This window comes from Gopherus flavomarginatus, chromosome 2 (assembly GCF_025201925.1).
Source record: "Gopherus flavomarginatus isolate rGopFla2 chromosome 2, rGopFla2.mat.asm, whole genome shotgun sequence".
In the NCBI taxonomy this organism is placed as follows: domain Eukaryota; kingdom Metazoa; phylum Chordata; order Testudines; family Testudinidae; genus Gopherus; species Gopherus flavomarginatus.
The window spans coordinates 160,881,614-160,894,556 of NC_066618.1; the positions used below are offsets into that span (position 1 = coordinate 160,881,614).

The 12,943-nt window shown below is 47.6% G+C and overlaps 1 protein-coding gene across 1 annotated transcript; it reads left to right on the top strand.

The window, feature by feature from the left end:
• The first annotated feature begins 1,304 nt into the window (after positions 1-1,304).
• LOC127044957 (uncharacterized) lies at positions 1,305-3,094 on the top strand. The gene is made up of 2 exons (XM_050940291.1): positions 1,305-1,582; positions 2,513-3,094. The coding sequence occupies exons 1-2, from the start codon at positions 1,390-1,392 to the stop codon at positions 3,040-3,042; spliced, it is 723 nt and encodes a 240-aa protein (XP_050796248.1). The 5' UTR covers positions 1,305-1,389; the 3' UTR covers positions 3,043-3,094.
• The last annotated feature ends 9,849 nt before the right edge of the window (positions 3,095-12,943 follow it).

Below are 12,943 nucleotides of genomic sequence, written 5' to 3' on the forward strand. Positions count from 1 at the left end.
CATTTGTCTTCTGGTGGGTTGCTAACACTTTTTAAACACTTTTCCCCAAGAATTAACACATACACATAGCCCATTATACAGTACTTTGGATTATCTGAAAGAGAAAAATAACATTTTTCTATCCCTTTTGGGGTGGCATTGATTAGTACATAAAAGATTCCTTTCCTTTACAAATACCCTTGCTGATTGCAGGCAAAACAGAGGAATTACCCCCATATTTTCTTGTGTGTTTTTTTTCTATAGGCAGGCCAGGTTTTAATGGCTTCTACTTTTTAAGGGTTATGCGGAAATTATTTCACTGTTTAGTTATTAAATTCATGAGGTGGTATACCTCAAGTTTTTCCTCTGATATAGCAGACCAAGTTTGTAATGTTTTTCCTGCTGTGTTAAGCTTTAAGTTTATTCACAGGTAATAGCTGAGAAGCATCATTACCATATTACTTTAAAGGATTTTTCCAAAAATCATACACACTACAAGTTGTTGCAGGGGTACTTACTAACATTAAAGTTATTTTAATGTTCCTTTTATGTAGGCAGTTTGTTTGCTGACCAGGTATGTTCTTTATTTGCAGCTTCTTTTGTGCTGGCAGTTCTCACCTTTCATCAGTTAGGTAATTTGCATCAACACAGGCTTGGCTTTTGGATTCAAAGCCATCAGCAGAGCTCAGGCCATGGCTACACTAGAGAGTTGCAGCGCTGGTGAGGGGGTTACTGCGCTGCAACTTAGGATGTGGCCACACTTGCAAAGCACGGCCAGCGCTGCAACTCCCTGGTTGCAGCGCTGGCTGTACACCCGGTCGAGCCTCGGGTGTAGGGATTCCAGCGCTGGTGATCCAGCGCTGGTCAGCAAGTGTGGATGCCCACCAGCGCTTTTATTGACCTCCGGGGTATAAGGAGGTATCCCAGCATACCTTAGAAGCCTCTCTGGTAATCATGCACACTCCACTGCCCTGGGCTCAGCTGACCCCACCTTTAAATGCCCCGGGAATTTTAAAAATCCCCTTCCTGTTTGCTCAGCCAGGTGTGGAGTGCAATCAATCATTCAATCAATCAGCGACCATGCCTCCACGCCCCAGACGAACCCCAGCATGGAACAATTCCGAGCTGCAGGACCTCATCAGTGTTTGGGGTGAGGAAGCTGTGCAAGCACAGCTGCGCTCCAGCTGGAGAAATTATGATACCTATGGGCAGATATCACAGTCCTTGCTGAGAGGGGCCATGAACGGGACGCGTTGCAGTGCAGGGTCAAAATAAAAGAGCTGAGGAGTGCTTACTGCAAAGCCCGTGAGGGAAATAGGCCGCTCAGGAGCTGCCCCCACAACCTGCCGTTTTTACAAGGAGCTGGATGCCATACTTGGGTGTGACCCCACTGCCAATCCTAGGAGCACGATGGAGAGTTCAGAGCAGGGAGAAGTGGGGGAGAGTGTAGAGGAAGCCGACAGTGAGGCTACTGGCGTGGAGGGAGACACCCCGGAGTCCCAGGAGGCATGCAGCCAGGAGCTCTTCTCAAGCCAGGAGGAGGCTAGCCAGTCGCAGCAGCTGGAAGTTGCTGGTGAGGAAGAAGCTGAGGAGCGTGCTCGGGGTAAGCAGATTTTTATGTTTTGGGAGAGGACAGTTGGGGTTATGGCTGCCTGCATGCATGCCTAAGCGTGGAATAGCCCATTGATTTGCTCTATCACGTCTCTGTAATCTGCCTCGGTAATCTCTTGAAAAGTTGCAGCCAGAGCGTGGGCAATGTGCTTTCGCAAGTTTATAGGGACAGCCACCGTGGTCCTTGTCCCGGTCAGGCTAACTCGTCCAATCCACTGTGCAGCGAGGGGTGGGGGGACCATGGCTGCACACAGGCAAGCTGCATAGGGGCCAGGGCGGAATCCACATTGCTGTAGAAGACCCTCCCTCTCTTCCCAGGTAACACGCAGCAGTGATATATCTGGCAGTAGGAAACCCTGTTGAGAATTTAGGGATACTTGAGTGCAGGGCGCCAGGTTCGCGGTCCCCCCCCCAGCCCTGCGGTGCGTTCCGGTCTCCCCACCCCCTTCCAGCACGTAGCCAGCCCCGTGGTGCGCTCCGGTCTCCCCCTCCTCCTTTCCAGCAGGCAGCCAGCCCCACGGTGCGCTCCGGTCTCTCCCCCTACCTTTCCAGCAGGCAGCCAGACCAGCGGTGCATTTCCCCCCCCTCACCAGCAGGCCGGCAGTTACGCGGACCGCCCCCCCCCCCCCGCCAGCAGCTCGCCACCTTCCTGTTCACTACTGTCCCCTGTGCAGGACACCCGCTACCTCCTGTAACCAGTGCATATAAACCCCAGTGAGCCATCAGTCAGTTCCCTCTCCCAGGTGAAGTCAGGGCAGAAACACTCACCCCATTGCTCGCCATGCCTTCGCTTCCCTGGCCTCTCTGTGTTATGTTAGGTATGTGGGAAGGATGCTACAAAAAGTCTAAAAACTCCTTCACTGTGTGATAATAAACAATGTAGCCTCTGTGTATTACATGTTTCTATCTATGTTTTTTTTAGTGACCTTGACTAATGCAGCCGGATCACCGGCCTCACGTCGCTTGCAGAACTTGAGAAAAAATCCGCGAAAATCAAAAGAAGAATTGATCAAAACAGTTATGATTCACTACAACAGAGAAAGTAGGAAGACGCAGGAATGGAGAGAGAAAATGTATGAGTGGAGGAAAACAGAAAGCAGGAGAAAGGAATTGGCTACCAAAAAAACCTCAAAGCTCCTGATAAGCCTCCTGGCCTGCCAAACTGACTCTTTCGAGTCTCTCGTAGCCATGCAGGCAGATCTGTACCGTGGTAACCCACACCCCTCCCAAAGCTCTCTTTCTTGTTCCCCAGTATTTGCACAAAACACCTTTCTCCAGCAGCCAGTTTCTTATTACCCCCAGCTGCCCCCAACACCTGTACGATCACCTACCAGCCCTGATAACTACAATTCTTACCCTGTGCACTCCACCCCCATTACTCTGCAGCATAGTAATCCTGAAGAGCAGCAGACATTGAACAGTAATCCAAACAGGACATATTCAAACCTCTGAATGTACAGTCCACCACCCTAACCCCCCTGGCCTTTTATGTACTGTACTTTGAATAAAGGATTTTATGACTTTTACAATATGTTTTATTATTGCAGGAAGTGGTAAATATTGTACCCCAGGGTAGAAAGGAGCACAGCAAAGGCACCAAACATTACTGTTGGCTCTCAGCATCAAATTGCTCCCTTAAGGCATCCCTAATCCTTGAAGCCCTTTCCTGGGCCTCTCTAGTAGCTCTGCTCTCTGGCTGTGCAAATTCATCCTCTAGGTGTCGAACCTCGGAGGTCCATTCCTCACTGAATCTTTCACCCTTCCCTTCACAAATATTATGGAGGGTACAGCACGCGGATATAATAGCGGAGATGCTGCTTTCCCCCAAATCTAGCTTCCCATAAAGACACCTCCAGCGCCCTTTCAAACGGCCAAAAGCACACTCCACAGTCATTCTGCACCGGCTCAGCCTGTAGTTGAACCGGTCCTTGCTCCTGTCAAGCTTCCCTGTATGCGGTTTCATGAGCCATGGCATTAAGCGGTAAGCGGGGTCTCCAAGGATCACAGTGGGCATTTCGACGTCCCCTACTGTGATCTTGCGGTCTGGGAAAAAAGTTCCGGCCCTCAGCCTCCTGAACAGGGTACTGTTCCGAAAGATGCGTGCAACATGCACCTTTCCAGGCCATCCTGAGTAAATGTCAGTGAAACGCCCACGGTGATCCACAAGCGCTTGCAGAACCACGGAGAAATACCCCTTGCGATTAACGTACTCTGATGCCAGGTGGGGTGGGGACAGAATAGGAATATGCATCCCATCTATTGCCCCTCCACAGTTAGGGAAACCCATTTGTGCAAAGCCATCCACAATGTCCTGCACGTTCCCCAGAGTCACAGTTCTTCTTAGCAGGGTGCGATTAATGGCTGTGCAAACTTGCATCAGCACCATTCCAACGGTGGACTTTCCCACTCCAAACTGGTTCGCCACCGATCGGTAGCTGTCTGGAGTTGCCAGCTTTCAGATTGCAATAGCCACCCGCTTCTTCACTGGCAGGGCAGCTCTCAATCTCGTGTCCCTGCGCCACAGGGTAGGGGCGAGCTCAGCACACAGTCCCATGAAAGTGGCTTTTTCTCATCCGAAAGTTCTGCAGCCACTGCTCGTCATCCCATGCTTGCAGGACGATGTGATCCCACCACTGAGTGCTGGTTTCCCGAGCTCAAAGGCGCCGTTCCACAGTGCTAAGCATGTCTGTTACTGCCACAAGCAATTGAGTGTCTTGAGCGTCAGGTGTTTCAATATCATCGTCTGACTCCTCACTGTCACTTTGCAGCTGAAGGAATAGCTCCACTGCCATGCGAGATGTGCTGGCAACATTCATCAGCAAGGTCCTCAGCAGCTCAGGCTCCATTTGTAACAGAAATCTCAGAAATCGCGCTGCAGACTCACAATGCCGCCAAACTGCTCGGAATGTGCAGCAAAGCACCACGGGGCGTTGGAACAGGAAGCGGAAAGACCTGCACACTTTCTTCCCCTTCCCACAAGCCACAGCGCCAAAATGGGACGAGGTGCTCTGTGGGATAGCTGCCCACAATGCACCACTCCCAACAGCGCTGCAAGTGCTGCAAATGTGGCCACACTGCAGCGCTGGTAGCTGTCAGTGTGGCCACACTGCAGCGCTGGCCCTACACAGCTGTACGAACACAGCTGTAACTACCAGCGCTGCAAAACTGTAAGTGTAGACATGGCCTCAGAGACTCTGTCTTAACACACAGGGATCTGAAAAAGAAAACACAGCCTATTGCGGCTCTTCTTGAAGCCCTAATAGGATTTTAATTCAGCAGCATGTTTCATTTGCATTTTTTTTTACATCCCTTTCTACAATATACACTGCACAGTCCTAGGGAAAATGCACATTCTTTCTATACTATAACTTTTCAAAAACATTAGTCATATTAATTTTTACATAAGGTGTAACTGTTTGTTTTGTTCTTACAGAGTTTTCATGTACTCTTATCAAAGTGACAGTCTGATTACACAGAGTCATTTTAAGGCTCAGTGTTTTTAACATTGCTTCTTTTTGTTTTGTGCACTTTACCTCTGCTGTTGCTTCAGAGGGTCACTGTTAATTTCTTATTCTTTCATTACAGCTTTTATCTGCTATTGTTACAAAAAAACAAACCAAACAAACAAAAAGACTCCAGAATCTCTACCTATTCTCCTGATTTTGACTGCCCTATTGCAGCCATGACTTGGTCTTTATTAAAAAACATTTTAATTTTTGTAAAGAATCAAGTTACCCCTTAAGGGTTAAATGCTAAATCCCAAAGCCAAACAATACTAATTACCTGTGTCTTGCAAAAAGGTCTGTCAGTTTTGCAACTTTGAATTAAAGAGTCAAATGAATTTTTAGTGGCATTAAAAACAAAAACAAAATCAATTTATCTTACACCTACAGAACAGGAGTTTTACAAAGCAGATATGTTGGTTTAAATTCTTAGAACTTTACATATTTTCACAGACAAATAGATATATACACATTTTCTTTTCCTTAACATTTTTTTACACTGCTTTGTTTTTGCATAGCTGTGTATATATATGGATTATTTATAGGCACTCTTCTGGAAAAGGGCCCATTTTCCCTTCAGAATGGCTGCAAAGAAACCAAGAATTCTCTCTCTTTAACATGGTCCTTTCTAACATTTTCCACAAAGTTTAACTGCTTAATTCTCTTCAGCCTCTGTAGAGTTAACTTTTCATTCTCTTTTCTTAAATCACTCGTTTATGTCCCAAAATGACACCTTTATCACCTCAGATTTCACCATTTTAAGTATTGTTCCAGAGGTTCATGCCTGCACTTACTGCTTTTCTTACGCCTGACACTATTCCCTTAGGGCTTTCAACCTGTTTCTTTATCTGTTGCTTGCCTGCTTGTCTGGGCCCGATCCTGCTTTTTCCAATGAACCGTTTGCGAGTGATATTGTGGTCATTTCACAATTTTGAAAGAAATGTTCAAGGAAAGGGACCAGGAAGGGTGGGGGCTAATTGAGGAGCCCACCCTCCTTGCTGAATTGGTAGTGGAACACTAAAGAATCAGTTTCTGAGGCAGACAACAAAGGGGAACAGAACAAGGGGCTTTTTGTCCTTTTTACAATGAGATGGGAGTATGAAGGGGGTTGGATCGATCCGGGGTTTGGAGAATGGGGTAAAGGGGAGCGCTCAGTCTGGTAGTGGGAGAGGAGGCTTTTAATAAAGCTTTTAACTTATTATTTGAATAATTGAGAGGTGAGTTTTGATTTTGTCCACCTATGATTTGCCTCTTGCCACCACTGCACAAAACAATTAACCTCTCCTAGCCAATTTAGTTTTAGGTTGGCTGAGTTTGTTCTTTAAGACGTCCACTCAGTCTTTGTTCCAAGATTTTAACAGTGGCCACTGAGTTTTGGGATCCCCCTGAGTTAGCCTAGACCATTTTTCCAGAAATTTACAGGAGTCTGGACCCTTTTTTTTTTACAGGAGTCCGGACCCATCCTAAATACATAAAATGAGCTGACGTTCATTTAGGGAACTATCCCGACTTAGACGTCTGGTTACCATACAAGAGGACTTCACACACCAATCACACAAGAAGGAAATTCGGGTTCGTCAGAGCGATGCCCTGTGCAACACACAAAAGGAGCCCACAGGCTACTGCCTCAATCGCCCTTGCTTTCACACCAGGGGGTGCGGTGCGGCTGTGACTGTGCAGATTCCACTCACTCAGACCGCGGGGACAGGAACCCCTTGGTCGGCCTATCCCCGGACGGAGACGGCACCCAGACTCAAACACTCCACAAGAGGACGGATAGACACAGAGATAGGACAGTCCTCAGTCCAGACAAAACACAGAAATAATTACCTGACCAGATTCCTGATGTCAGATCCTGGGATCCCTACCAGAACAGAGTGGGAACCAACAGGTTCGATGGCGTAGACCTCACTGTGGCTGTGCGCCTTTCTGTTCTAGTGGAGGACCGCTCGGGCCAAATGCCCAGGTGCCGACTACCACGGTCATTCTACAAAAACAGTCAGGAATCACACAGCCCCAGTGAAGACGGTTGCCATCTCGGTGGAACCTCCAAATTGTCAAAGTTAGAATCAGGACTCACAATTTGTCAGACCACTCTGTTTTATTAGCGCAGCACTCCGCCAATAACACCCAGATAATGTGAGCACCATGCAAGACACAAACTATCTTATTTATACAGATAAAAGGGCGAGCACTTAACAAGAAAACAAAGGAAGCAGAATCTGATAAGTTTACCTGCGCTAGGCATGCATATCTTATTTCCTTACTAACTATTACCGATCCTCTGTTAATGTTTCGCCATTAGCACCCTTGTTTATGCCTAATGTGTCTTTTCCTGGCACCTGTATTTCAACATTTCTTATTTCTGCTTAAAGGTACATAAAACATTTCTTTAATCCATTCTTATTTTTACAATTTAATTCATTCTACTTTCACACTAGATTCTATACTCATGTAGCCCCCAATGACTTCACATATGTATTGAGGCTAAAAAATGACTAATGGGCATTGTTCCTGAAGTCCCACTGCACATAATCTGAATTAATTTGTCATCATTTAGCACGGTGGATTAATATAACACAGAAAGGTTATATAGAACTGGGTAATTATGCCCACTTTTGTATTTCTCCCTTAACCAAACCTCTTCGTCACCTTGTCTTTCTGATTTGAAGCCCTAAGGAAACACTGGGGAAGATGCAGCTGTCTGAAGTGGTGCCTGTGATTCCAAGGCATATTGCCAGAACAGGGAATGCATGTACAAGTGACTTCTCTGGAATGAATTTGCATTTTGTTGGTTTCTTTCTGCTATGGTCCTCAATTTAGCTCTGTTTACAAGTGTGAGCAGACTTAAATCCATAGAAATCAATGGGCTGGAATGGAGGAGGGAAAAGAATGATCTTGTGTTTTAGGCATTGTATTAGTATTCAGAAAATCTGGGTGCAAATCTGGGACTGCCACAGACTTGCTGTGTGCCCTTTGGCAAGTCACTTCATCTCTCTGTGACTCAGTTCCCCACCTGTTAAAAAGGGGAGGGAGGTAATAAAACAGACTTTCTTCACAAGGGGCATGGTCATTAGTGAGTTGGAGGTGCCTGAATTATCATTACAATAATCAGGACTATGCAAGTATCTTAATTCATAGAACACCTACAACCCAACAAGTTTGGAAGAGTCATAATTGTCCCTTCTGGATTTACAATCTATATTAAGCAAAGAATGTCAGGCGGCAGGGGCAAGTTAGTTTGTGGAGGTGCCCATCTGGTTTTGGAACCAGAGCACAAGGGAGATTAAGAGCAATGCATAAAAATGCGGGAAGAGAGGATAAAACCAATGCTCCGCCTCCACCGCTGTACACTGTCCTCCATATGCTGCCTCCTCCTCCGCGTGTTTCCCTCTAACTCCGACTGGTAAATGGTGACTTTAGATTGATCAGAAAGGGTACTCGCCTACACACAGCTGTGTGTTTCCAGTCCTCAGCTTGTATCTCCCTGCCGCTGTTCAGGCAGCAACCAGATATTCGGGCGGGCGCTGGCAGGATAGAGGATTAGCCATAGATATGTTACAAAGAGATAGGAGCCCACCCATTCTGAACATACCTTGTCTCTCCCATCAGCCTCCTCAAGGGACAATATTTTAACAAGATTGTTTTGTAGATGCAGCTTCTGCTTTAAAACAACAAAGAGTCCTGTGGCACCTTAAAGACTAACAGATGCTTTAAAATAGAAAGTGGAGGGCTGTTCTGTTCAACGTGGGCTGCGCTGAACAGGGGACAGGGATCCAGAAGAATGGTACAGATTAAGTGAAATGCCTGAGACCTGATTCTCCTCACCTTTATTGTGGTAGCAGGGCCGGTGCAACCATTTAGGCGGACTAGGCGGTTGCCTAAGGCGGCAAGATTTGGGGGTGCCAAAAAGCAGAGCCCTCAATTTTTTTTTAAGTGGTTGAGTGGCCTGTTGCTGCTGGGATGAAGAGGGAGTCTGAGCTGCCGGCGGCAGCAGCAGCGGGCAGCTAGGGGTGTCCCCTGGGTCAGTGCGCCTCCGCGGCAGCCGGCAGCCCAGGTGTTCCCCTGGGTCAGCGCGTCGCTGCCAGCAGCCGCCAGCCCAGGGGTTCCTCTGAGTCAGCGCGCTGCCGCCAGCAACCCAGGGGTTCCCCTGGGTCAGCGCATCACTGCCGGCAGCTGGCAGCCCAGGGGTTCCCCTGGGTCAGCGCGCTGCTGGCAGCCCTTGGGTTCCACTGTGCAGTCGCTGCTTCACTTCTCCCACCTCCCAGGCTTGGTGCCAATCAGCTGTTTGGCGACGCAAGCCTGGGAGGAGAATTAGAGCAGGACAGCGTGCTTGGGGAGGATGCGGAGCAGAGGTGAGCTGGGGTGGGGAGGTACTGCAGGGCTCCCCGGGCCAGGGGATGGGGAGCTGCCCCGGGGTGCAAGGAGCTGCCACGGGGGCGGGGGGCACACTGCAGGGCAGGGGGGGCGGGGAGCTGCTGCAGGGCTGGGGTGGCGCAAGGTGGAAGTTTCGCCTAGGGCTCTAAACTTCCTTGCACCTGCCCTGTGTGGTAGAAATCAGCAGTAACTACACTGGAAAACCAGACCCCAACACCCAGATTGTCAAAGGTATTTAGGTGCCTGACTCCCACTCAGGGTTGGCTCTAGCTTTTTCACCGCACCAAGCACAGCAGTCAGCCAGCCAGCCTTCGGCGGTGTGTCTGGAGGAGGTCCGCCGGTTCCACGGCTTCAGCATACCCACCGCTGAATTGCCACCAAATCCGCGGACTGATGGACCTCCAGCAGGCGCGCCGCCGAAGGCTGCTTGACTGCCGCTCTCACAGGGACCGGCAGGGCGCCCCCTTCGCTTGACGCCCCAGGCACGTGCTTGGAGCGCTGGTTCCTGGAACTGCCACTGTTCCCACTGAAATCAATGGAGTGCCTAACTCTGGGTCCAAGTCTTTCTTCTTCTCTTTCCTTACTTTTCTTCTTTCATATGGAACTAGCAACATTTACAAGTTAACAGAAAGGTCCAAAACCCATTTGAGAGCTTTAGGAGATGCAGAGTGCACTTTTCCTAGAACTCCTGGTGATGGAAAGGTGGGACACTTGTTCACAATGTGTTCGGTGGCTTGGAAGTCTCCCCATTCACACTGTGGCAAATCCTTGGTTCTTCATTCATGCAACTGGTGCATGCATCTTCCATGTAACATCCTCAGACGGTCATCCATTGTTTTTGCAAAGCAAGAAACCAGGAGGTTCGACATGAGATAATCTACAAGGTGCTTGCTGTTTACATCAGACCCAGCCCATTGCACTCACCAGCTGTCTTCTGGATTGAAGCTGGATGAAAAAAAGAGCTTCTCTGGCTACGCAGAATGGTCAGTGGGGTTTAAGATGAGCACGAGGCAGGTGAGCAAGGTTGCCATGGAGCGAGAGCTTTTGGTTAGCAAGAGTTTTCTTGTACTCGAGCAACGTAGCCATCTCTTGACAGATGGTTGGAGGAAAGATGTTTGCAAGGACTGGAAGCCAAGGCAGCGGGGCGGACTTCAAGGTGCCAGTTACAAGTCTCCTTGCCATGTTTAGCTGGGTATTGCTGAAGTCCTTGTGCAAGCTTCTTCCCCAAACAGGTGAGCAGTATGTGGCCATGGAATAAACTAAAGCCAGCATTGCGGTTTGTTGCATTCAAGCATCACAACCCTAGCTAGAACCTGCTCGCTTTTGGACGATATTGATTTCCTTATTCTGAGAGGAGGGAGGGGTGCTATGAGGTCCACTCCTTTTCTGCAATAGCAGCTGATCCAAAGCCTATTGAACTCATTGAAAGCAAGCCCTATTATTATTATTATTTATTTGTATTCCTTTAGCACCTAGGAGCCTTAGTCATCGGCCAAGACGTTATCAAGCTAGCCCCAAAGTATTGGAGTGCATTTGGGGCAGTCACAGTTATTGTAATATCACTAACAGCCTGAGTGAGGACCACAAGTTTGAATCCTTATGGCCAAATTCCTCTCTTGGTTACACTGGTGCAAATTTAGAGTAACTCCCCTGCTTTTAAGAATAGGAGTACTTGTGGCATCTTAGAGACTAACAAATTTATTTGAGCGTAAGCTTTCGTGGGCTCAGCCCACGTCATCAGATGCAAAGAATGGAACACACAGTAAGAAGATATTTATACATACTGAGAACATGAAAAGGTGGAAGTACCCATACCAACTGTAAGAGGCTAATTAATTAAGAGAAGCTAAAACTTTTGAAGTGATAATCAAGATGGCCCATTTCGGACAGTTGACATGAAGGTGTGAGCAGGATCGGCACTAGGGGTTTGAGTGCCCTAGGCGGATGGCAATTTCGCCATCCCGCGCGCTGGTCCCACAGCGCTGGTGGAGCTGCCGCAGTGCTGCCTGCGGGAGGTCCACCAGAGCCGTGCGAGCAGCCGACCGTCCGCAGGCACGACTGCAGCAGCTCCACCGGAGCCGCGGACCAGCAGACCCTCCGCAGGCACCACTGCGGCAGCTCCGCCGGAGCCGCCTGCCGCCCCCTCCGGCAAAACGGCGCCCACCAATTATTCTGGCGCCCTAGGCGATTGCCTAGGCTGCCTAAATGGTAGCGCCGGCCCTGGGTGTGAGGATACTTTAACATGGGGAAATAGATTCAATTAGTGTAATGACCGAGCCATTCCCAGTCTTTGTTCAAACCTAAGTTAATGGTATCTCGTCTGCATATTAATTCAAGTTCAGCAGCTTCTTGTTGGAGTCTGTTTTTGAAGCTTTTCTGTTGCAAAATTGCTACCTTATACAGGCAGAACTGAGAACAGAATTTGGTACCTACGGTCAGATTCTCAATTGGTGTATATCAGCATTACTGCTTTGACTTCCATGGAGCGATGTTGATTTACACCAACTGAGGATCTGACTGTGGGAGCTCAGCTGACCTCATTTCTGCCAGAGAGGTTTTACCCCCACAAACAGCATTTCGCAGCTTGAAAATGGAAATAGGATTTTTCTCAACATTTCTCAAAAATTACCCTCTCCAGGAATGATAACCTAGGCAAATTATTTTTTCTCTTCAAGCTAGATCATACCATAGACCATAAATATCAGCTACATCACCTCTCTACTTATCCATTTTCCTCTTTTCTAACCTCTTTCTGGGCCTGCAAGGCTGGTACTCTGCATCTTGTGCAGTATTTTACCCCAGTGCACATGCTCGTATATCACAATGGCTTGGCTTTACACCCAGTTTGCATTGACATAAATGACTGCACAAAGTGTAGGCAATGAAGAAGCAGGCCTTTATCAGCCTCTGCTCCTCTACGTTCTATTTCCTGTTTTTCTGCTATTGCTCTTCCTTAACCTTCAGGTGTCCACTTTAGTAACCCACCCCACAGAAGTAATGAGTAGAGTCAATAATGTGACAAATAATCATCTAGCCGGTTGTATCAATCTCTGTTTATCTTTCTCTTACGTACATAGCATATTATTTCTGTTTGCTAAGATGAGAGGCTGGGAACAATGCCTTACAACTTTGTCTTATGCAGTGTACTTTGTAGCCATGTAGGTCCCAGGATAAATAATAATAATAATAATAATAATAATAATAATAATAATAATAATAATAATAATATTAGAGACAAGATGTGTGAGGACTTAAACAGAGTTCAGAAAGGAAAAATAAGTGATGGTGGTTCTCCCAAGTTCCGCCCATAAGCCAAACTCTTCCTAGTTATGCTACCAAAATGAGACGCTACTCAGCAGATTGTGCAGATCTTCACAATAGGATGGCCGTTCTCCTTTTTTGGATGCTATGATCAGGAATTTAAAATTGGCATTTAAATTGTCATCATTAGGATTCAGACTTAAAGAGCCTTG

Bases quoted from the DNA above. Each gene is read 5' to 3' on its own strand.
- LOC127044957 (XM_050940291.1), top strand. From the start codon at position 1,390: ATGGAGAGTTCAGAGCAGGGAGAAGTGGGGGAGAGTGTAGAGGAAGCC. The intron at 1,583-2,512 runs GTAAGCAGATTT...TGTTTTTTTTAG, and splicing joins AGCTGAGGAGCGTGCTCGGG to TGACCTTGACTAATGCAGCC.